Source organism: Macrobrachium rosenbergii, chromosome 53, assembly GCF_040412425.1.
Source record: "Macrobrachium rosenbergii isolate ZJJX-2024 chromosome 53, ASM4041242v1, whole genome shotgun sequence".
Taxonomy (NCBI): Eukaryota; Metazoa; Arthropoda; class Malacostraca; order Decapoda; family Palaemonidae; genus Macrobrachium; species Macrobrachium rosenbergii.
In genome coordinates this window covers 44,129,507-44,156,841 of record NC_089793.1, presented here as the reverse complement: position 1 = coordinate 44,156,841, position 27,335 = coordinate 44,129,507, and the positions used below count along the sequence as shown (strand labels likewise).

At 34.9% G+C, this 27,335-nt stretch overlaps 1 protein-coding gene across 3 annotated transcripts in view; it reads left to right on the top strand.

Moving 5' to 3' along the window:
- The window catches only part of LOC136834423 (FUN14 domain-containing protein 1-like), a 138,910-nt gene extending 112,520 nt beyond the window's left edge, over nucleotides 1-26,390 (top strand). For all 3 annotated transcript variants that reach the window (XM_067097008.1, XM_067097007.1, XM_067097005.1), the window contains exon 5: nucleotides 24,285-26,390. In XM_067097008.1, the coding sequence (XP_066953109.1) occupies nucleotides 24,285-24,536 (252 nt within the window). In that variant the 3' untranslated portion in view covers nucleotides 24,537-26,390. The remainder of the gene's footprint in view (nucleotides 1-24,284) is intronic.
- Nucleotides 26,391-27,335: the final 945 nt, after the last annotated feature.

The following is a 27,335-nucleotide window of genomic DNA, read 5'->3' as shown; positions in this document are numbered from 1 at the left end:
GAAGAAATTGAAGAGCCTGTGACAGCCGCCGCTTGGGGAATCGAACCGAGTTACCTTAATCACAAGGAGGTCACGTGGTCAGATTGGCAACGTGACCTCCTTGTGATTAAGGTAACTCGGGTTCGATTCCGCGTCGGCTGTCACAGGCTCTTCAATTTCTTCCCTTTGGATCTATCAGCTTCAGAGTTACAAGCATATCCAAAAAGCGCTAAGAATTAGCATTAAGTTAAGAGGGCATTGTGGTTATTAGAATTACATATATATATATATATATATATATATATATATATATATATATATATGTGTGTGTGTGTGTGTGTGTGTGTGTGTGTGTGTGTGTGTGTGTGTGTATATATATATATATATATATATATATATATATATATATATATATATATATATATATATATATATATATATATATATATATATATATATATATATATATGCAAATGTCGTTAAATATGACATAAGTTGCAGTTTATTAGTTTCTTACTAATGTTCTCGATTTTCCTTATTATCTTCCTCTGTTCTTCAGGCAACTGATGGAGTAAAGCACCAAAGTTCATTTTGATGGACGTTTTATTGGTTAGGACGTTTCGTCTCTTCTAGAGACATCTTCTGCTACAAATGAGTGTTTACAAGGAAATTCACACATATATATAACATTCTTTCAAGGGAACACTTGTCAAAATATAACTATTCGATGGTTAAGATCCAATATTCGGCAGTTAGCGTTTTGAAATTAACAGTTAAAACATATAGGTTTGTTACTAAACTTGTTTACAACTGGCCTGTTGACAATTACCAAGAATTGCTATTTAGGTATTTACATGCTTAGAAACAACCAGACGAAAAATAAATAGCTGAAAATAGACGGTCAACAAAGAATCGTCAAAGAGACATTCAGACTGTATATGTAAAATTAATATAGTAATTACACGTAAAAAGTATAAGTATATATGTTAAATGGCCTATCCCCAGGTCAAATAGGGCCATCTTTTATTGCTGCATCTGTTTTAAGAACAGAATCAAACATCTTACTTTTCCTAAGACGTCTCTGGTAACCGTGGCCCCTTGCGTCAGCAAATTCCTTCCCCTTTGTTGACTTTTCTCACTGTATCTATCTAAAAACAAAGGCCTGCTGAAATTAAATACTGATGTACAAAAATAGACTTTATTTGCAAATTTAACGAAAGTGGTCCGGCAAGAGCTATGTTCATGAAATGGAGTGATTCACACCCCCAATAAATGGAATTCAGTAACTAGAGGAAATACTGTTTCACAAACAAGCATATTAATAATTCTAAACCAATCAATACTAGTGAATAACACCCTGGTCATCAAACAAAGTAATGAGGTCATAAGTATTCTTAACCACAATAAATGTCATAGTATGTAAGAGTAAAACACTTACTTCCAAATATTTTTCCTTTTGGGACGAAACCAGAATTCCTGTTGAAAGAAACATATCAATATAGTAAAACCTGAAATGGTGTTAATTAACAGACACATTCAAAACAAAAAAATGTACAATGGGGAATCAAACAGGAAAATGCAGAGGAATATCACTGCAGCATTATTAGGTCTTTCCAAAAACAATGTCTGTAAAGAGATAAATATTCATGAGTCATGGGAATTATGGTACCTCACTTTCTATGGCGACAAATAACAGATTTTCCAGTGGCGATCTTCTGACACTTCCCCACTAACCAAAACAGACCCAGTTTCACAATGCAATCCCCCTGCAAGAGTCTGTTCCTCTGGATAATACAGTAAACCCCCTCCCCCCGTATTCGCATTCTCACGATTCGCGGACTCACGTATTTGCAGATTTCTCTGTGGAATGTATCTACCCATTTTTTGTGGAAAATTCGCCCATTCGCAGTATTTTTCACAGAAATATTCACTAAATACTGTATTTTCATATCATTTTCATGACTAAATGCACTTTTTGTGATAAAACTATTAAAATACTCAGGTTTAAGCATTTTTAGTGGGTTTTTCTTGTGTGTAAACTATCAAAATAAGCAGTTGTAAGTGTTTTTAGAGGGGTTTTAAGTATTCACGGATTTTAGTTATTTGCGGGGGTTGGGTGTGGTACTCATCCCCTGCGAATATGGGGGGTTGCTGTATACCATGGGCGATCGCACATATGCACATACCTCACCGAAACCTGGACACTCCTGGCGGCATCAGTACAATGTTCGACAGGTCACACTGTCTCCATGCGCTTGGATCATGACAGACCCAAATGCATACATCAGATCCCACTGTTCAACCGTGGAAACCTCGACGTTGACACAACCACACCTACTGTACGACAGATGTGCCTCTGCTAAGCTGGCACATAGTTCAATAAATACTTAATAGGAGCTTGGACCACCTACTTTCTGGATGCCCTCGCCCAGATACAATAACTGTCCAGTCAAAAGTTCAGTAAGGGTCAGCTCCAAAGTCATAGCAAACATATGCACTAGCTACAAAAATTATATGTCTTGTATGCACATTTGTTATCCGAATAATAGTTCATTTATAGAATGCAACACTTCACATCTTGCATTCTTGATGGTCTACATATTCTGGGTGGCTTGCAACTGCACAAGCCCATGTTGAATGAGGCGCCCACGAATCCTTTGCTCCAAACAGATGTTTCCCAGCAACAATGGCGATTGGTAGACGTCCTGCCCGACACCTCTCCAAAAAACCCTGGATCCTCTCATGAAGGCACAGGGGTAGAAACCTGCAGGTGTACCGTAGACAGCCCCCATATCTAACTTGTATCAATTGAGGCTCATAGAAGTCATCCATAAGGCTCTGCTGTGAGGAATTGGTGTATAACATAAGTTGGTCATGTCGACAGTCAACCCAAAAGGTATCTAATGTACTTACTATGCCATACTAATACTGAAATATTAAACCCACAAGGAAAAGGTCATATGATAAAACTGTGAAACGGTTCCAAGTTGCTAACTGGAATTTCCACAATCAACCCTCTATCAGGTACACTAACTTCAAGATACTACCCATACAAATTCTTCCCAGTAAAAATTACCTGAGAATCAGACCAATTTACTGAATTTATTAAAGGCAATCCTAAACATTTGAGAGGAAAAATATCATGTAAAGTCATCAAAGTTTTACCCTGGATAGCAAATACTGTTGATACCTGCTCAGTTCTCAGCAAAATAGCAATGACATACTGGCAATTGCTCCAATTATCATACAAACTATAATTACCAATTTCACAGCCCTCTTATTCTAAAAGAGAACTAAAAAACCCAAACACCTAAATTTGGAAGCTATATTAAAGTCTTCCTAAACTTATCCTAAACCCTAACTGATTTACCCAAACCCGTAACAGATCAGACAAATTCCATCCGATAGACTAATTAAGCCCCCCAAAAAAATCCAAAGTAACAGAGCTTTATTCTGAAACTCTATACTCAAAGATATTACATCAGACGACAACTACATATAGTATTCTTTACATAATAACACACGATCCTAACCTTGCTATAAAATTAGCCCATGCCACGACTCCCAAAGGCATATGAATGCGAGACTTCAGCATAAAAAACAAAAGAAAGAATCTCAAAGATACCCGATCTCGAAACGGGAAAGAAAAAAAACAAACAAACAAAAAGAAATTCATATATCTATAAAACGATATGGTATTTTGCACTTACTTTCAACTAAGTATTGCAACGCATAAGAGCAAAGACTGAACTCGGACAATTAAAGATTTGTATAACTCTATGGACCAACGTCCTCCCCAGTTACAAAAAAAACTACAAGTTACGCCCATTTAAAACCCATTAAAAAAAAACAAAGAGAGAGAAAAGAAAGAAAGAAAGAAAAAATAATTATCATACTCACAGTACAACACGGGAATTAACCCATACGATTCCCATTACCTTGTCGTCTTAATTTTAGATGTGTGTGTCAACTGAGACACACCCATGTTCTCATCTAGAACAACAAATCTATTCCCCTTCTTTACTTCCACAACACGAAAAGGACCTTCGAATTTAGGATCTAGCGTATAGTCCAACTGATTCCTGACATTTATTTTTACAAAAACCGTATGTCCCACAGCAACTTTAACTCTATCTGGCTTTGCATTGCCCCTGTCTACCATGTCTTACATTTTCATTTCAAGATTCCAAGCAAGATGCTTATAACTCTCTTTCATGGTGTAAATCAGCGCCCTGATCGTTTCTTCATCCGATGGAATAGGCAAGAAATCGAACGTACCCCGCGGTGGGTAACCAAACAGCGCTTCATTGGGAGACATTCCAATGGTATTACTAACCATCGAATTTATACTATGCTGCACCTGTGGAATATATCAGTCCCAATTTACATCACTCCCTCCAACGGTCATCTGAAGAGCTTCAGTGACCTTCCTATTTGCTCGTTCACACAGCCCATTTACTTCTTGTCTATAGGGAATAATAGTGACCTTCCGAGTGCCCATTACATCCGCAAGACACTTTAACGTCTTGTTTACAAATTCCCTACTATTCTCTGTAATCAGAACCTCCGGAACCCCATAACGGCAAACATACTCGTTAAAGAATGCAACTGCCACCTCTTCCGCTTTTTTGCTTCAACGGAAAAATCTCTACGAACCTAGTTAATTCGTCAACAACCACCAACAGGTGCCTATGGCCATAACTAGATTCACAGAAATTACTCAAAAGTTCATGTGGACTCATGATGAGGTTCTGGTAGGAATCAGGAATGAACCCAATTTACAAGAAACGACCCTTGATGGCTTACACGCATTACAGACTGAACAACTTCTCACAAAGTCTTCTACCAATGTGATCATATTCTTCCAAAAGAATTGTTCCCGTATATTCTGATATGTTTTCTCAGTCCCCAAATGCGGACTGCCAGACCTACCGTGAACAGTATCTAGCACCGTAGGTACTAAACTGCTAGGAATAACTATTTGCGTCGTATCACCCTTATCCTCACTATTCCTCAGTCTGTATCTAATTTTCCTCACTAACAAATTACCCTCTAATTCAAGCCCTGCAAAAAGTAGCTTATAACCCTTCCTAACTAACTCCCCCCTAAGAAATGCTTTTGCATCTCCAAGAATCTCATCTTCATCTTGCTTAGCTTCTAGTAAACTAATATCCCAGTCTATGCAATCGCCAGATACATAACATGCATGAGTACCATCAGCATCAGAAAAACTTCTACTAAGGGTGTCTGGTATGACATTATGTCTATCTTCTATATACTTAAGCTTAGCATCAAAATCCCTGATTGTCAGATACCACTGAGCTCTTTTTGGGGAAAGATCCAGCTTATTAATAAGATCCAACAATGTCTAATGATCTGTCAGAACCTCTACTTGATTGCCTAATAACAACATTTTGAAATGCACTAAGCTAGACACTATGGCAAAGGCCTCTTTGTCTACTACCGACCATAACCGTTCATTACTACCTCGTATCTTAAACTTCCTACTATAAAATGTAATCGGATGGAGTCTTCTGTCAAACTTCTGCATAAGGCATGCCCCTATACCATCATAACTAGCGTCTGTTACCAACGTGAAAGGACATTCCAAACCAGCAAACTTCAACACTGGGGGATTTACTAAGGCATCCTTAATCTTCTGAACAGCTATTTACTGTCCATCTCCCGATACAAACTGCACATCTTCCCTCAGGTTATCTGTCAAGGGAGATGCTAGGACAGAAAACTGTTTACAAATCTACAGAAAAATCCAGCCATGCCCAAGAATGACTGAATCTGCTTATTCTTGGGAGTAGCAATCCACAATTGCCCTAACTTTATCATCATTCACTCTAACACCCTCTTTAGAAATGACATGACCTAAATGTACTATCTGCTTCCTGAGAAAATTACGCTTAGCTAACTTTATCTTCAAACCTACTAACCTAAGCCTCCTAAAAACCTCCCTAAGAACTTCTAAATATTCTTCTACTGAATCAGTGGCAACTAAAATATCGTCCATCTACAGAATTATGGACTTCCCTAACAAGTCATGCAAAACAGTATTCATTATTCTAGTAAATGTCATTGGACTGCTTGATGAACCAAACGGCATTTGAGTGAACTCATAATGCCCCTTCGGCAAAGAGAAAGCCATGTACTCTCGGTTCTCCTTGCCAAGCCGTACAGTACTTGCAAATACCCTTGCATCAGATCAGTTGAGGAATAAATATTCTTGCCCCCAATCTCAACAAATAAATCTGGCAAGCACGCCACAGGGTAGCGATCAGGAATGGTTTTCTCGTTCAGCTTCCTAAAGTCCACACAGACTCGTACTGAACCATCCTTCTTAGGCACTGCCAACAATGGGAAATTAAAAGGCAAGGAACTGGGCCTAACAATGCTTCCTCCTCCCACTTATTAACCTCTTGCTCTACCTGTTCTCTAATCTTAAAAGGAATCCTATATGAGGGAACAAAAATAGGCTTAGTTTTGTCTCCCAACTGAACCTTGTGTTCTAACGCATTTGTTACCCCTACCTTATCCCCTTTGAGCGCGACTATGTCCGCAGACTCAGCCAGAACATCTTCTGCACCCCCAGCATATTCTTTATAATCAGCATTGGCTAAATGCTCCTTAAAAACCTGCCTTCTAGCCTATAAATCTGCTTCTGAAAAACTACAAAATTCCCCGACAATAGCCACTGAGTTATCTTCATCAACCCAGTCAACAAAGTTGATTGCATAAGTACCCTTCTGGTAATTGCAAACTGAATCGTTACAGTTTAGCAATTTCACCCAAGTATACCCTGAACTTGATACCTTATTTATAGAACCCGTACACAGTACCTCCTTCAGCTTTTCGCTACACTCATCCACACACATCTGTCTGGATTTATGCACTCCTTTCACTCGAACTTTCACCATCACAACCATACAAGGGCCAAGAACCACATCATCTGTCAAAACACCCTTATAACACCTCTTAACCACCGACACATGCTCATCATCCACCCATAGATTCTCATGTACACCTGATCCATCATTATCCACTATACTCACATCCATCCCCTCATAAGGCACAAACACCCCAGGTACTCCGACAGTTATACCACATACCCCCGTATGAACCGAGATTTTTTGTCTCCGACATGCTGGATGACCCAGTAACAATGTATCCCCCAAAGCACCCCCATGTATAACCAAAAATGGTTCTGTCAAAGATCTACCCCTGAGAGATAAATCTACATCTATGTATCCCAAAATTCATAACCTATTTGCTTGAACGTCACATACCGTCTCCATCGCAGGTCTCAATGACCGATCAGAACAACTCATAATTTATAAAATTAATAGAGGCGTCTGTATCTATAAAAACCTGTACCTTTATCCCATGCACGGACCCATTTACTACTGGCTTTGACCCTGAGGGTTCCCCCAGAAGTCCTATATCCCAAGAAACACCCATCCAGTTTTCCTTTACAACTGATCAGTCTTTAGACAGTGTCTGCTGATCACAAGATCCCTTCAAAAACTTCGTGTCAGGAACTTTCTTATCTGAGCAACCAAAACTCTGAAATGCAGGCCTCCCATTATACTGTCTCTGAAATGGACAGGACCGCCAAGGATGACCATAACTCTTACAGGTGCCACAGTATTTAACATAGCAAAATCTCTTAATGTGTCCCTGTATATTACAATTAAAGCAACGAACCCGTGGGATCCGAGAACTCAAGCCAACCATCAGTCTTTGGCTATTCTGACTTTCAACAAAACCCTTCAGACTGCGGACAGAATCTCCGCGTCCTACACAACCATATGCTGATCAAAGGAATCTCTGATCACTATTTCCTCTCCATTTTTGCAACTTTCTTCTTCATAAATAAATTCGTTCACTTATTCTTGGCTGATCACAAATGCCAAATTTCCCAAGTCCCGCGAAAGGACACCCCTTACGGGAATTACACAAGAAAAAACAATTTTCCCTGAAATTATTCCCACACAGTAAGAAACCCAGAATGTTAATTCCCATTACTCTAACAATTAATCCCCAAAACTCAAAAGAAAGTACTAATCCAACCCACCATTAAATCCAAAGTTAATTAAACCTGCAATAAAATCCAAAATTAACTAAACCCAAAATTAAATTCACAGTTAAACCGCACAATTAAATCCAAAGTCCCATGGGGAAAAAAAATGGGCGGGCTAAGTGCACAGCTGATTGCAAAGTGGGTCAAGATCGCTTCTTCAAGGACAAACGACAAAAATAAACAGTCAGTCTCCCCCAAGTAAAGAGAATGGGAGTCTACCCTCTGTATAGAAAACGGGGCTCGAGCAAACGGACGAGAGAGAGAAAAGAATTCATCCCCACCATCAGTGCAACACCTCAAACACCCCCACCATCAGTGCAACACCTCAACCCCCCCCCCCCCATCTCACCCTCCAAGGTATGCCGAAGCACACAGAAAAAACGCTGAGCGCAAACTTCAAAGACACGTCTGCCTCTCCTGCCATCAAGGCACAAGATTGCCAAGTAAGCTTAGCAACCGCTCTCCTCTTTACATACACACACGTATGCATCCAAAATAAGATGTACCTGTGTAATTATAACAATAAGAAAGAAAAAGTAAAAAAAAAATGTATACACACTTGCGTAAGAAATGTTTACACAGTAATTCAACAAATATCAAATAAATTACTGTACTACCCAATTATCAAAGTCCCCAGAGATAATATAACAATAAAATATTTCCCTTTATTAAACTCTAAATGCCGATGTGGAATGCTGATTGCTATATAAAAAACATAAGGCACACCCAAAATTCAAATGCACTGCATACAGGAAATGGCAGAGAAGGCAAGAGACTCAACCCAAACTAATGACGTCACTGACACATCACTCGGGATGATGTCCCTGCAGCCATCGCCCCAAATATTAGTTGCAGTGCAGTGAAAAATCCAGTCTGACATTAAATTTAACAATAAAAAAAATTATAACATTTACATACGCCTCTGCTTAATGGTGCAGGAATTCTCTCACCAAAGGAAGAGAGAGAGGGAGAAAAACACTCACATGTATTTTCGCGTGTTTTAACACACACACAAGCGGTCAAGATACTACAATTACTTTACACTATACACATTATGTATGCCTAAACACTCCCCAATATGAATTACCGCCCAGAAATTCCCATTTTACACACATTAAAACCCTGTGCCCTGTGACGCATTATTAAACACACACACAGACTTCACTCTCGAGAAAAACTGACTCGAGTGTGTCACACAAGAGCATCTCTACCCTGAATCACTGACCCCAACAAAGTCCTATTCTGAGATGCCAATACTAGCATTACTAAGATCTGTCTCTTCGGAAGCGTGACCCTAACCATCTATTCATCTATCTGTGTCTAACACCACTGCCAACCACTGTTAAATGGCCTATCTCCAGGTCAAATAGGGCCATCTTTTATTGCTGTATCTGTTTTAAGAACAGAATCAAACATCTTACATTCCTAAGACATCTCTGGTAGCCGTGGCCCCTTGCATCAGCAAATTCCTTCCCCTTTGTCGACTTCTCTCACTGTATCTCTCTTAAAACAAATGCCTACTGAAAGTAAACACTAGCGTAAAAACTAGACTTTATTTGCAGATTTAATGAAAGTGATTCAGCAAAAGCTACAATCATGAAATGGAGTGATTCACACCCCCTCTAAATGGAATTTATAACTAGAGGAAATACTGTTTCACAAACAAGCATATTAATAATCCTAAACCAAGTGATACTAGTAAATAACACCCTGGTCATCAAACAAAGTAATGTATGATTATTCTTGACCACAATAAATGTCATATAGTATGTAAGAGTAAAACACCACTTCCAAACATTTGTCCTCTCAGGACAAAACCAGAATTCCTGTTGAAAGAAACATATCAATATAGTAAAACCTGAAATGGTGTTAATTAACATACACATTCAGATGGGGAATCAAACAGGAAAATGCATAGCAGAATATCACTGCAGCACTATGTCTTTCCAAAAACAATGTGTGTAAAGAGGTAAGTGTTCATGAGTCATGGGAATTATGGTACAGGTACTCACTTTCTATGGCGACAAATAACAGATTTTCCAGTGGCGATCTTCTGACACTTCCCCACTAACCAAAACAGACCCAGTCTCACAGTGCAGTCCCCCCTGCAAGAGTCTCTTCCTCCGGATAACATACCATGGGCAATCGCACATACCTCACCGGAACCTGGACACTTCTGGCAGCATCGGTTCAATGTTCGTAAGATCACACTGTCTCCATACGCTTGGATCATGACAGACCCAAATGCATACGTCAGATCCCACTGTTCAACCGTGGAAACCTCGACGTTGACACAACTGCATCTGCAACGGATGTGCCTTTGCTAAGCTAGCACATAGTTCGATATTATATGTTTATTCAACTCAAGTGCAAGTCTTTTGTGACTTCAAAATGTCAAGCAGAAGTATTCACATCTTGTTAGCTTTAGTAGAAAAAAGTCTTATGTGTGTGTGTGTGTGTGTGTATATGTGAAGATATTCAAGGGCTTCTGACTTATCTTTACTGTCTTCAAATCTGGGCATTGTCTGTGGGCTTTTTTTTTTTCTTGTGTGCGCTTCTAGGACCTCTCACGGATCATCAAGGGGGAAATGAGTGTGTTTTTCATTGTGTCGATTGCCTCTTTCTCTCTCTGAGTGAAACATCTTTGTAGAATTCTTCTTTCTTGAATTCTGTCTTCTTTGATCTAACACTGCACTGATTTTATGTCGTGTCTTTAGTCAAGCAGGAAGGAAAAATCCCTCACTTTCTTCTCAGTAGTCATCTTCTTGCTGGTTTTCTTCTTTGCTGGATTCTTCTTCGTGGCTAAATTCTTTTATTTCGTAAGCTGTCTTTATTTTCAGAGTGGAGGTATCGTATTGTGAAGTGAATTATCAAAGGTGGGAATGCTTGAAATTATTTCCACTTTGACTGATCATTGTCTTTTGAAAGAAACACTTTCACTTGATCTTGAGTAGTGTGTAGATCTTGGGAAAACACTCACTAATTAGTTCTTGCTGTTGGCTTAAGTAGTTTCAAAAATCCCATAAGCTTGCCACAGTAATTCTGTAGTAGGGCTTTATTCTTTGAAAAGCTGTATCTGTTTGCACTGTTGAATCTATCTATAAGGATAATTTCTTCGACTCACACAGATTGTGCTCAGATGTCAGCTATCTTAAAAGAGTTTTTTGTTCAGTGTTGAAATAAATCTTGTTTTCCCTTTATACATTTAGTAGAGTCTTAAAATGTTATAATAATATCTCTCCCACCTGTTTCTTTATGGGTAACGGCACCAAGACTTTTGGGAAATGCCGCAAATTCTAAGTTCACAACTGAATTGTCTTTGCATGGTATGTTCACAGATTTTATCAAAGTCCATAAACTGGACTTTGTCCTTCTTTGGTGGCACTAATTTCACTTCACACACACACTGCTTCTGTCTCCCCGAACTTAATTATACTTGTCTCTCTCTCTCTCTCTCTCTCTCTCTCTCTCTCTCTCTCTCTCTCTCTCTCTCTCTCTCTCTCTCTCTCTCTCTCTCTCTCTCTCTCTCTCAGGCAAGCACTAGGTATTATTTTTGTGTGTTTTTCACTCTTGATCTCATGTCCATTCAGTATCATACGTTAACAGATCGATCAATTAGATGCCTAAACATCTGGTGACTCGTCTGGTCGGTGCCCAGTGTGGGGTGTTTATCTGGGCGACGTAAGACCCTTCACTGATGGATCGCTGAAAACCACTGGCTTTATATGTCTGGAGATTATCAAATCACTTATTATTCGTGGAGACCAAGTATCGTTATCCATCTCTGTGTCTACTTACATAAAATCTTAAGTGAAATCCTAAATAATATCTCCATTATAGCATCCATTGTACTGTGTATATATATATATATATATATATATATATATATATATATATATATATATATATATATATATATATGTGTGTGTGTGTGTGTGTGTGTGTGTGTGTGTGTGTGTATGTATATATATGCATATACAGTAATACCTCGACCTTACACGATTGAGTTGCGCAAATTCACAGACATGCAAACCTTTCATTGGAACTTAACCAATAGTCATACGCAATTTTTTCACTGATACATGACATTTGCGAATTCTTGAGAAACCCTGCAAAAGTGTGTTTACATTTTTATGTAATTTATAAGTTTTCAAGCTTTTATATGTAAATTGAAAAACATTAAATAATAACTCTTTCTCTCTCTTTTACCGACATGAAAGAATTTTTATGGTTACATGTATATGTTTATTTGTTTTGTATGATAAGTAAAAGATTTACCTAATAATAAGTACTGATTTTCAAATATTAATAAGATTATTATGATTAAATAATAATAATAATATAATAATAATAATAATAATAATAATAATAATAATAATAATAATAATAAAACTGTAATTACAAAATTTATACTAATAATAATAATAATAATAATAATAATAATAATAATAATAATAATAATAATAATAATAATAAAAATAATAACAAAACTGTAATTACAAAATTTATACATTTCTATAGTAAATTATGTGGTATATTATGTCTCAGTGTTTTAGAACATATTTGCCACACTAGTGCATTTACAGTTCGTAGATGGTACAGGTAAAATTAGATCAATTTAAACTATATACTGTACAGGTAAAGACATACAGAGAAATAATAAGTTGTAAAAATGTGTGAGCGCTGATTACGAATGAGAGAGAGAAAGAGATAAGGGTTGTCCTTAAGAGAGTGAAATCATTTATCAGTTATTACGGAGAGAGAGAGAGAGAGAGAGAGAGAGAGAGAGAGAGAGCGAGTTTCACAAAAGATTGGGAAATATTTGTTTATTTAAAAGTAGAATTATATATCAGTTATTACAGAGAGAGAGAGAGAGAGATTCACAAAAGATCAGGAAATATTTGTTTGTTTAAAAACTAAGAGTTGTATTAGTCAAAATAAAAAACACTTTGTCAATGAAAAAGCATTTCAGAACAAAGAGAAAGAGACGTAGAATAACAAAGTTCTTAAAAACGAGGGTGAGAAGACTTCTAAAAATAGATTGGTCAGAAGTGGGGAGAGAGAAATTTTCTTCCAGCTCTCAGTTTTTATGTCAACCATTTAGTTCTTTTTTAAAGGGTAATGTTGGTTAACTTTAAAATGAAATTACAAACTTTAATTTCATTTAAACGTTAGCATAATACTTTGGGAGCATGATTAGGGTCATATATAGTAATTAAACTTAAGCATTTATTAACCTTTTTAGAGACCGTACCAAACTTACGCAAAAGTTCGCCTTGTGCGAGGGGTCTGGAACCTAACCTAGTGTAAGTTCAGGTATATATATACACATACATTATATATATATATATATATATATATATATATATATATATATATATATATATATATATATATATATATATATATATATATATATATATATATATATATATATATATATATATATATATATATATATATATATATATATACATACACACACACACACACACACACACACACACACACACAGGTAGTGCTCTAGTTATGATAATTGGACTTACGATAATTCGCTTTTATGATGGGGTTAGCAATTAATATCGATACAACAATATTTAGAAAAGTATTTTTAAATTTCGAGCAGGCACAGGCAACAGCGCAACAGCGTACAGTTGCCGTACAATCAGGCAGCAAGAGAGACCAACTTACAATAGACCAACTTCTTTTTCTCCATCTCTTTATTCCATCTTCTAGTTAAAAAGTTAAGAGAATGATAAAAGTATTGTTAGTAACCTTATACTCTTGCAAAAATGTGTACAGCCATAAACAACCGAACGAGAAACTGTTGTTTTGCTAATAACCGAATCAGATAACAGCTGTTTTGGTTGTATTTCAACCATCGTACAGTTAAACAATTACCGTAGTTATGTTAAAAATGACGTTAAGTACTGATATATTTGTACACTATACCCTTATCCGCTTTGGAGAAAAGATTGACAAGGAAATATACTACTACAGTAAATTTAAGCTGCAAGGTGTAGTTGAAGCTGAGAAAAGAATGTTCAAGCTGCTAATGACTATAAATTATCGTGCATTGGCAACGTGGATGAAACTCGATCGCAAATAAAATTTGAAAGTATTATAATCAAAACTACCGGGCATGAAAGAACACATATTACTGCTGTTTTCATGCCGATAAAAGATAAATACAAAAAGCTCGTAGTATGATGATGAAATCAAGAGAAAATAGCAAACGGAATCTTGATTTTTTTTTACACAAAACAAACATGCCCCCAAACGGCCAGCCGCCAATGTCATCTATTAACGAAAAAATAGTCATCTATTAACGAAAAAATAGCTAAATTAATTTCACAACGAGACGTATTTAAGTCATATTTTGACTTAAAAACACCTTGTATAACGAAAAATATATATGTCCCTTATAAATAAAGTATCTAGAGATTCATTTACGCTAACTAGAAGCAAGAAATGCCCTCTGAACCGAGTTAAATGGTGGCAAAATAAAGACCGCGTGATAGATTCCCAAACCAAAACATTTGATCGCTATGATCGGAATTTATAATGCAAAAGCAATATAAGAATATTTACAATTGGATACATTGTAGTTAAGCATAACTTTTTAAAAGATCCATGGAAAAGATGCACATTCGTTATTTTGATGTTTGTACAATATGGTGTTATGTGAAAATAGAATACAGTATAATGTAGGCTAGGCTACCGTATATGATATACGAAAGTGCAAGCTAGGCCTTGTTATTCAATTTCTCTTTATACTGACTTATCATGTCAGTCTGCATTGAACGTGCAGAATTAGCTGACACTAATAATTACTATACCATATATGTATAAAGTATACTGTGTAGTGTAGGCTAGGCTACCATATATGTATAGATGGTACTGATTACCCTAGTGTAGGCTAGGCCATATTAGAGTTACAATTTTTTCAACAAACGATGGGTTTTTGAACCTAACCCCATCGTTATATATATATATATATATATATATATATATATATATATATATATATATATATATATATATATATATATATATATATATATATATTATATATATATATATATATATATATATATATATATATATATATATATATATATATATATATATATATATATATATATATATATATATATATATATATATATATATATATATATATATATACATATATATATATATATATATATATATATATATATATATATATATATATATATATATATATATATATATATATATATATATATATATATATATATATATATATATATATATATATATATATATATATATATATATATATATATATATATATATATATATATATATATATATATATACACACATATATATACATACATATATATACATACATACATACATACATACAGGCATTCCCCAGTTATCACCGGGATTCTGTTCCTGACAGCGTGACGACAACCGAAAATCGGTGATAATGGCACTGATCCCCGGTTAGCAGCGCCGATAACTGGTTAGTGGCGCTGCCGATAAGAGGCGATCAGTGCTGTTAACCGGTTATGAGCGCTGATAACCGGTTATCAGTGACTAAAATCTAGTTATCGTCGTCGCTAGACAAGCGCCGTAAAACCGGATCGCCAGTAACCAAGGCTGCCGATAACCAGGGACTGCCTGTATACAGGCAGTCCCCGGTTTACGACGGGTCTGGCTTACGACGTTCTGAGGTTACAACGCTTTTCAAATATATTCATCAGAAATTATTTCCTGGTTTACGATGCATGTTCCGGGGTTACGACGCGCTCGTACGCCAATCCGACGGAAGAAATATGGCTCCAAAACGGCAGAATAATCATAATTTGGAGTTTTTTTTTTTTTTTTTTTTTTTTTGATGAAAAACTCAATAAAAATGCAGTTTACATCGTTTTCAATGCACCCAAAGCATTAAAAGTAAGGTTTTCTTATGATTCTTGACGATTTTCGACAATTTTTCGGTTTACGACGATTTTCGGTTTACGACGCGGCGTAAAAACGGAACCCCCATTGTAAACCGGGGACTGCCTGTATATATATGATATATATATAGGCAGTTCCTGGTTAACGGCGGGCTTGGTTAATGACGATCTGGTTTTATGGCGCTTGTCTAGCGACGAAAATCGGCAATTTTCAGCGCCAAAAATCACCTACTTCCATTTTTGGCACCTATGATTGGGTGTTGGCACTGGTACATACCTAACAGAGGCGCTAATAACCGAAAATTGCTGATTTTTGGTTAGCAGCGATTTTCAGTTATCATCATACCCTCAGAACAGAACCCCCGCCGATAACCGGGGACTGCCTGTGTATATATGTATATATACACATTAATGCATATATATTCCAGGTTTACGATGGGGATTCCGTTCCGACGCGCACGTCGTAAGCCGAAAATTGTCGAGGCCTGAAATAATCACCGAAAATCTTAAGAAAACCTTATTTTTTTTAATCCTTTGAGAGAGAGAGAGAGAGAGAGAGAGAGAGAGCAGCCACTAATGTTTCGACATGGAAACCCCCTACAAGCTCTGTTATTGGCTCTTTCCAGTCCCTCTAACCAATAGCATGTCGTCATGAAGCCTTAAAAATATTAATATTTGAAAATTAATAAGTCATTTTTTATCATAGAAAATGCATTTAATCATGAAAATAAAAAAAGAATCAGCAATTAGTGAATATTGCTCTACGAGAGAGAGAGAGAGAGAGAGAGAGAGAGAGAGAGAGAGAGAGAGAGAGAGAGAGAGAGAGAGAGAGAGAGAGAGAGAGAGAGATTATTCACATCGATAACCTGTTTTGTGATTTTGTGGGATTTTAATTCAAAATTTTATTGATACTTTTCTGTGGTTACCTTAATATTTGAAAGTTAGCAAATAATTTTTCATCATAAAAAATTTATTTAGTCATGAAAATAAAATAAAAAATCAGTAATTAGTGAATATTGCTCTACTAATGTAAATTTTATTTCTTCCATTCAGACCAGTGTAGTCTGAAATATCGTTGAAAATCGTAAGATAACCTTACTGTTAATCCTTTGGGTGTCTAGAAAACAACACATCCTGCATTTTTATCAAGTTTTTCATAAAAAATACCTCCAAATTTTGACCATTCTGCCATTTTGGATCTAAATTTCTTTTGTTCAGATTGGCATCAGACCAGCATCGTCCGAAATTTAGTCGAAAATCATATGAAAACCTAACTTTTAATCATATGGGAGTCTTGAAAACATCATATCCTGCATTTTGATTGAGTTTTTTCATACATATGTAACAAAGGATGTTTTATCTGGAAAAGATTCTAATAGTATTTTATATTTGTGAGTAAGCATATAGTTTTGAGGATAATATATTGTGTAAATGGTTAGTGAACTCAGATAAAAGTTACAATTGTCCCTTCTTTGTCTTTAGATTATGTTGCTTATAATTTGACACTTAACACTCTTGTTGTCAATTATTTTAGTTAATATGTTTTTAGTTAATATGTTTTAGTACAAGTTTAATGACTAAAGGTACCTGAATTGAGTAATTATCAGGCCAATATGCTAATGTAATTTTATTCTTGGAATTAGAATTTGATTTGTCATGGAGTAAGTACAATAGAAAGACATACCCTTAATAACAGTTTTTAAAATTAACAGGCATCAGTAGTTTACAAAAAGAATGATTGTATGTTTCCCTTTTTATTTTTCAGTTTTGAGTGCTGTATTGTTTCTTACTCATTTTATTTTTGTAATAAGTTTCTGAGCCTGATGTGTGAATTTTGTCATAGAAACCATGAAGATGGGTTGGCAAATTCACCTTCTGAGTAAGGTTGTATGATTAAGAGGGAAAGCTAAAGCCAAAGGTTAGGAAAGGAATAGTTTTTGAGCTAACATGTGAAAATGTAGGAGAAAGTTGACCAATGGGTCTTTAGGGTGGGACAAGTTTGTAACTCAACATAACTATGACGACTGAGATGTGAGAGTAAAAGTGGTATCGCATGAACATGTATTCTGTTATTTTCTTCAAGATAAAATTTAGTATGAAGTTGAAAAATATTGCATTTGCCAGCCATATGAGTCTTCTTCAAGATAAATTTTAGTGTGAAGTTGAAAAATATTGCATTTTCCAGCCATACAGGTCAAGTGTTTTGAGTTACTTGTCAAGTTTAACTAGCTGATGTTAATTATGTAGTGTTGCAAAGTCTGAATCAGCATGTTGAAGGTGTTTATTATTTTGTAGTTTAACCCAACCACTAAGTCAAAACACTTGACCCTCAAAAGGTTTGTTGTCAAAAAAACGAGTAGGCACAAACATATCTAGTTTTCACACCAGTATTGGCTGCTTTGTACAAAGTTTGTGAGAAAGAAGCAAAAAGGTGCCAAAGTATGACCAACTCACATCAGAAAGAATATACTAAACCAGAAGTGCAGGAAGTATCATACATCAGATTTAGAATATAGAAAACATGTGCTTAACATAGTCATGGAAGGAAATGGAAGACCAGATAATTTTTTCAGTCAGGGATAGATGAGGCATGTATAAAATATCCAAGTAGCTGTTAATTTTAATGATAAGATTGAAAGATACATCAAAAATGTCTGTTTAGCATGAAAAGTTTTAGTTAAATTTGCTTGTGTGAATTGAATTGCTGGAAATGTTTTATAGTGCTTTTGTTAAAATTTGGAAAACTTTGGCAGGTGCCAATCTTTTGAAATTGCATTATTTTTCACATAATACATTACATCCCTTTCATCCCATCTCCCATGTCATCCTCCAGGGTGCTGAAATCCCTAATTTAAACTTAGTTTCTTGTTTATTATATGTGCTCACTTTATTTCACTCCCTTTACTCAACATTTATAACCTTGTCCCTGATTTTCTCTACTGCCAAACGTCAAATGGGAAATAGAAATATGAGAAGATGCTCCACTGAAAGATGAATACAGTATTGCTTTTTTTTTTTTTTATAAAATTGCTTAATGTTTAATTTTGAGTTGCAATTGCCCAAAAAATTTTAACTGGAGTCTAATAAGCTGTCAGAGAAATGCTTTTGCATGTTAATTACTTGACATCATCTTTAGAGTTACATAGTGGTTTTGTTTTCCTAATTCATACTGCAAAATTCACCTCTGCATACACAGCTAAGCTTGTTAAATCATATGAATAATCTTGGGATGGTTTTGTTTCTTATGTTTTTTCGTATAAATTCCCTTAGTTTGATTTTCGTAGCTATTACGTAAGGACCCAAGGTTAATTCTTTTTAGTTGTAGTTTGAGTAAAAAATCCATATTTTCAGGCGGTGCGTTTTGCCCGCGAGAACGTATTGTTGGCCACAAGCTTTGGCGGAGGAGTTCTGTTGGGTATAGCATCTTCCTAAGTTAATTGTAAGTCACTATTATTTTGATCTATGCTTCATTACATAAAATACTAAAGATATTTCTCAAGTATTATATGTTCTTTTAGATTTCTAGTTATGAAGAAATTAATGATAATGCCTCTTTGGCTCATTGTTCAGATAGCTCAAGTACTAACCTAAGTTGATATTTTTTAAATATATGTTTATGTTCTCTAGGCCTTTTATTTTTTTTATACAATGATGCTTCTCAGTTTCTTTGCATGATAAAATTATGATTAAAGACTAATGCAAAAGTATAATAAGAAACTAATGCAGTATTCACCTTTTATTTTACCTCACACATTGCAACATTTATTACATTAAAACAGCTGTAGTTGTCACAGATGGGAAGGTTTTAATATTTTTTATCCCTCTTTTGTTTTTCTCATGTCCTGGCTGTCCTTTGAGAATTGTATACCCCATGCATGTACTCCTGATAACCCACTAAACTTAAAAATAATGCTCTATCTCTTGGAGGGTCAAATGGCCATGTTTAAAAAAATATAAAGACTTTTATTAATTGTAATCATTTTTATAAATTTTGTCATTCATAGACAGGTGCAAACCTGAAGAGTAATGGTAGTTTTTTAATCGGTTGGAGTGAATTATATCTTTACAAAGTTAGGCCAAGAGACAGAAAACAGATTTCCTTGGACATAATCCAGGTGGGGATCTGGCTAGTGAACTGATACTTGTGTATCATGTGACTTTTGAATGTGATTGTAGCATAGATTTCATTGGATCACATTATATGCAAAGTACAAAATCACAGTGTAAGTGTGTGTGTGTGTTTGGGGATAGTCAACTTGCATTGCAAAAGCCAAGAACTATATTACTTATCAAAACAGTAGGCTGTGATTCCCACATCAAAATAATTATAGGCTTTTAGAATTTAGCAGTGCTGAACATATATTTGCCCTTTGAAGTAAAAAGCATTATAAGTAGTAAAAAATGAAAATAAACTGAAAAAATAGGTATTTTATCAGGCACACAAACTGCATGCATTTAACAGGAAGCTACTGGCCAAAACTAGCAAACATTGGAACTAGTATACATTAGTTTTTGATCATACAGGTGTATATATTTATAGTGCTTTTATTAGATTTTTTATGTACATTATTTGATATAATGTTTGCAGAACCATTTTTCAGACATGTTTGTTTTAGACAGACAGGTGTTCATATTCTTATGTAGGTAGGGGTGATCAGCTGACAAAAGGTAAATAGATGAATAGAAATAAAAATTAATCCATTCTAGTTGGTGGTTGTCAGTACAGTCCGACCTCTTGAAACTGGCACCCTTGGGACTAGGGCACTGCCAGACAGAAAATTCTGGATGACAGAAATCATCCATAGAAAACCCTCTTGTAAACAGTCTTGTCAGCTCATCCCACATATATATTGCTGTTATCAAAAGTAGAACAAAGCTTATGAATAATGACAGTCATTTGTTAGTTTACTGTAGTTCCTTATGAAAATACTGGCTTGCTCCATAAGCATCTTTCTGGAAATGCTTACTTCTTCACTACAGTGGAGCTTAAACGACTCTATAAGCGCAATGTCGAATTCTGATATGGCACCTTTCAATGTTTTCCAGCACTTCAAAACTTTTCTGGCTTTCATTTTCAGAAAAACATATAAATCTGCTGCTTTTGTTTCTTTAAACTTTCACCTGAGAGAGCACTTCCAATTTTTCTTGCTTTCTTTTTCTGCAAAAACATAAATCTGCTGCTTTTGTTTCTTTAAACCCTCATATGAGAGAGAGAAAGAGAGAGAGATTGTGTGTGTGTGTGTGTGTGTGTGTGTTTGTTTGTCAAGTGCCATTTGCATTTTTGTAATGTTTACATTCCTAAAATCATCAGCTGATTGCATTTTACCAACGTCATCAAAGCCATTATTGCCAAATGAAACACAATTTAGAGATTCGTTTTTTCGTTAATTATCAAATCTGGTTTAAAAATGTAACTTATACTTTGTTCATAAACACAGTAAAGTAATTGAATTATCTTGGGATTTCGCTAGTATCAGATGCTTCTTTTGCCTCATACAAAATGTTTTGTGGCTACGCAATATTTGTTTCTTCAGCCAAAGCTACAACCATAAATTTTGGCATACTTTCATAACACATTCCTCTCCATTACTTGAAGGACGAATAAAGATTTATTTTTATTTATGGAATTCACCTTTGAAAATTAGCAAATTTTTAATAAGTCGACAACTGTGACGCAACCCATAATAAACATTGTTAGTTATGGTAACTGACGTCAGCAAACAGCTATTTCTCAATTCAGTTGTTTATGTCAGCACTTGCTGTTGGTTATGCCAGTGGCTTGCACACATTAGTAAGTGGTTGTTAATTATAAGAAATAGTAATGAATTCTTTGACAAGTCACAAGGTTGTAAGCCAGATTTAATGTATGAAGATTCGCATTTAAACTAATGAACTTTTGCTTCTAGGCGTATTTATTAGTTAACCCTTACTGGACGGGCGTGATCATACGAGGAACTATAACAGGTTTTGAGTGAATACCGGGCTAACTCTTATTAGTATTAATATTACACACCATACAGTTTGGATGAATTTAGCGGGAAAAATGTTCATATCACTTTAATGCTGTTGGTAAAGGTACTGCATCCCCCCTTCTCAGAAAATCTAGTAAATAGTTTACAATAAATGTACTCAGAATTACTGATTTAGTCCTTATCTGTTATGATGTTGTGTGAGCTGTAATTATAATTTTACAAATTAAGATAAAATAAATTAGAAAAAACTTTTATAACTTCGTAAAATTAGCGTATATTTACAATTGTCTTGGAAAAGAGGCCCCGCACAGGGTTGTAAATATTCACTTTCAACTTCCCGTGGAAGATACAGAAAAATTTTTAGAATATTTTCTAAGACCATGTGCATTTGCAAATCTTCCTCTTTCCATTGATGTGTTTTTATCTTAAATTGGCCAACCTTGAAGTTTGCCCAGTCTTGGAGTGTGCTTAATATATATTTAGCTCGTCCTGCAAGTGTTAACAGCTAACTCAGATATAATATGCATTATCAGTGGTATCTACCGAAACTGAGACAGGCATAGAAAGCATAGCTTAGTGTAATCTACTGTAAATACATCTTGCACTATACACAATGTATATGATGAAATCATGTTTTTGGATGAAATTTTAATGATTACATGATACACGAGTACTACACAAATTACGGTTCTTTTTTTATGCTTTATGTTTTTTTTTGAGTTTCACAGAATGTGTTCATTGGAAATAGACTGTGCTTGTGTATTTATGGAACAAGCTCCTGTTCTGAAATCCAAAAAAATCCCAAACCTGAAATGTGTGTCACTACTCAAGAACTAATGGTGGCTGATTAAAAAAAGGTCCCTGGTTATTGGGAGTTTCCAGACTATGGAGTGCCAGATTTAAGAGGTTGGCCTGTATGTGCCTCAGAATGAATAACAGAGACAACAAAAAAAAGTTATGATGAACAAATAACATAAAATCGTGCATTTCATTACTGACTGCTTGCTTTTACACATTACTTGCTAAAACTAGGTAACACCTCCAACTAGATATTTGAAACAAGCAATTTTTTTTATCAAATATTCTGTATTTATGAATGTTTTTTACTAGAACATTTGAGTGAACTATACATATTTATTTTTGGCAAGCTCTACTTGTGCTCAGTACACATAGGTATGCAACTGTGTGAATGTTCTTGAGGCATGGGGTAGGGGAAGTCAGCTGACAAAAGGTAACTGTGATGAAGTAAAAAAAAATGTCCCCCTTAGCATTTGCCAGATTAAACTAATAGTACCCCCGTTGTAGTTTTAAGTATGTAACCTAACAATGGCCTAGCCTAATCTGCTGAAAATGGAGCTTGCATGATACACCGGATATGTGATGAAATCATCCATTGGAGAAAAATTGGAGGGGTTGCATGATTTGCAAGTATATATGATAATTGACTTATACCCAAATAATACATGGACACTAAGAATTTGCATGATTTCTCGTTATTTCAGAATAACAAATTCATTTCTTAGTGTGATTGAAGAAAGAGAATACAAGATAGTGTTTGCATGAAGTTTTGAGTGTGGAGGGTACATCATATTTTTTTTGTAAAATTTATCTTAAATTTACTTAAATTTTATGTTATAAAGTCTTTGTATCTATATAAAGTGTTTGCAGATGCAAGAATAATAGAGACTTATTTAAAAAAAATAGCACCATTCACAATCTAATTGTGGGTTTTTAAGGAATTTAATAAAATCCTTAATGTTATTGAAGATTTAAGTCTTTCAGAAAGTGTAAAAATTAGCATTTGGAGTTCTAAAGAATTGTAAATCAGAACCATGTTCACTGAAGATATATTAAGGAAGGTTGACAAAACACTAAAGAACTTGGGAAGAATTAATGTGAATCAGAAATTGAAATGCACAAAGCAAGTAAAGAATAGTGTATCTGGGTTAAAATTGTGAACTAAGAACAAAACTTACCATTGGGAATAGATTTAGTATTAAGGTTTATAAATACTTTTCCAAACTGTTTTACATTACATCTTCCATAGTACCTGTACTCTTTAATTGGTTATGGAAAATAAGTTTTTTCAGTATTTTGTCAAACGTATAACATTGCATCCTCCATACTCTGTAATTAGCTGAGGGAAATTTTAAAGGATTAAATAGGATTGGAACTATTTAATTATCATTATGTACGTACCATTGTTTAAAAAATATTCCTACATGTAATCTTAACTTAGAACATTTTGTGGAAGATATTTAGTATAAACAAGCATAATGTACTTTCCAGCATGTGCTGCAGGATGCTGCCCGACAGTTGGATAAGAAGTTGGATAAACTTGCTGATAAACTTGATAAGAAAGTGCATACCGCAGACAGTTGGGTCAACAAACAAATGAAACAGGCAAGAAAAATGTACAGGAAGCATATCTTAGGTGATGATAGCAAGATAACGGTAGATGAATTGTACTTGCTTAACATGTATATAATTGCCTTTTCAGCTGGAACAATGCTAGGTGTTGGTACTGCCAAAATGATTTGAAGCAGACCATTTACTGAGTTGTAACTACTGAAGCTGTTATTGGCAAGTTTCTGCTGACATACTGTATATATCGAGATGTTTTTCTTTTTCTTTGGTTCTCAGTAAATTCGTGTGCCTTCACCTTGCTTTGTTATTCTCTGAGTGAAGTTTTTGTGTTATGTGAAAAATAGAAAAGGCAATTTAAAAAATATTGACACATGATGGCTTTATTGCAAGTAAACAGTGATATCTCTGAGTATATGCATTCATTTGATGCCTATCTGGATAGTCTTAAAGCAAAAGATTGTAATTTTCATGATTAATTATTACTTAAATGATAGTTTTGACGAGCTTAAAGGTAAAAGCCTTTAATTTAAATTAATAACTAGTATCTAATTATTTTATTTCTTCTGCCTTTAGGATATACTGTAATAATACTTCATACAAGGGGTAGTAAAGATAAGTGAAGATTTGTCAAAGTACTGTTGGCAAGATTTAATAACATACTTCAATGAATTGTTTTGAATGCTTCCAAAAAATTTTCATTTTTATGAAACAGTGATGAAATACTGTAAAGAAAGGTTTTCTGTATAGTAGTACTTATTTGCAAAAAAAGAAATGTTGGTTTTAAAGGGCTGATTTTATCAGGAAATATCAGTCTTGCACAGTATTAAAAACAGTTATGGGCACCACATATTAGCAGTACAGCAGCATGATGTTATAATTTCCCCATTTTGCACATTTGAATAGTTTCATAGTTTATTCTGGAATTTATTTCAAATTTAATTTCTTAGTTTGTTCATAACTTAGGGTATATGCTCCTTATTTATGTTTAATTTTTTAAAGTTTTCAGGTTCTTTCAACTAGTTGTGTACTTATAATCCATTATGGAAGATTTGCTAAGGTAAGGCATCACATATGTAAACAGAGAAGGGATGTGCTTCATGTGTGCTCAAAGATAGTGTATGATGATTACAAGGTTTATTTTTAGCAGTTGTACTGTACTTGATAGCTCATCTCTTAACATGTCAATAAAGGTCTTCAGTACATCAGTTCTCTTATCATCTAGTCCAAATTTACCAAAATATACCTTTATGTTTTACTTAAAAATATTTGATTCAAGCTTAATGTAATTTTGTAGAGAAATTGTCTTTGGATGGTCCAGTTAATGCAATTTCTTTTTTGATTCATTATGGATCTTGACAATGCCCATCATACTAATGAAGTTTTTGATTTACTAAGTATCAAGACAGTGCTTATCATATATAACACTTGACACAAAGGAAGAAATCACTGTAGCCTTTGTATATATAATTTTAAGAAGTTTGCCTCGTTGCAGTCTTACTGGGAAGCTGTGATTTAAACAAAAAATAGACCATACCTGGAAAGCACTTTGCTCCTACAGCACATAATAGGTTAATGTAGCTCCACCAAAGATGCATCTTTTGTCAAGAAAAGGGACCTTGTTTGACCTTTGAGGTGTTTTATGTAGGATCTCATTACAGATAGTACAGACGTGTGAATAATTTTAAGTACCCTTTTTAATATCCTGTAATATTTTTCTTTTCAGTTAGGATGAAGTTTAGGTATTAAGTATATTTTCATTAATATTTACAGTCATAATACTATGGGTCCTCCTCTGATTACAACCAATTTATAGTTTTTGGAATAAGTGTATCTCTGATCTAATATGAAATGTATAAAGATATTTCTTAGGATATACATATAGTATAAGATTGTATTCAGTTCAGTGTTTCCCCCTGTGTTAGAATATACGTTTCACATGCAAGATGTCAGGATGGTCGAGTGATCTGTATTATATTTGCATCAAATGGCATTTTTTCAGGAAGATTTAAAAAGTAAATATCAAGCAAGTATTGCTTTTAATTTTTCCTTTCTTGTACTAAATCATCACTAATAGAACACTAGAAACCTTTTAATAATGTATTGAGGATGCAGTTCACTGGTACCAGCTACAACATGCCTTGATACAGAATCCAAAACACAAATTGGCCTTGGCAACAGCTTTCTGTGTGAGGTTGGTTCTACATATAGAAGTTTCTGAATGAAAAACCAGGAGCTAATAGGCTATTTCCATATGTAAAGTTGCCTCTTCCTACCAGCAGTTCAACATTTTAACTAGATCCTCCTCCAGTTTTTACTTCGAGTTAATCTTCAGAGAAGCCCTGAACTTTGCTGTCTCTTCAAATTACAGTATACACTAACTTTCCCTCTTAAATTTCATACGTGTAATGTGGATCTTGACATAAAAATATAGAAAAAACTGGGTTAGGTTTCCAGGTTCCACTTAAAGGTCATTAAAAGCTTACAGTGAAGTAAACAACCTATCAACAATCTTACCCTATAACAATATAACAATTAAATATACAATTATCCATTAGAAATAAAGTAGAGATGTCACCTTTTTACAAGACCTGTTGAACAGCATTGAAATTGTCTGGTAAACGACACTAATGAACCACTTTGAGGGTAGCATTTCGTGCTGTACTGCTGCGGGCAAGATTGTAGTCCCCACTACAAAATTGCTATGGCAGATTTTGGAAATACATTCAACAAACCTCACACATGGTAAAGGGTGACAAGGGCTCTCTTTAGACTGAAAAGTAATTTCTTGTCAAGAACACATCCATACAAGGTGAACACTTACGGCTATGAGCCTTCTTTAAATCTAGGCTCAGTAAACACTATAGACGTGTTCTCTAGCCCTGAAATGGCCAGTCCACAAATTGTAACATTGGTGGTACTTGGGGATGTAAAGGAGCTACTGCTGTGAAGTGATAAGATGTCTCTTCTAGTTAA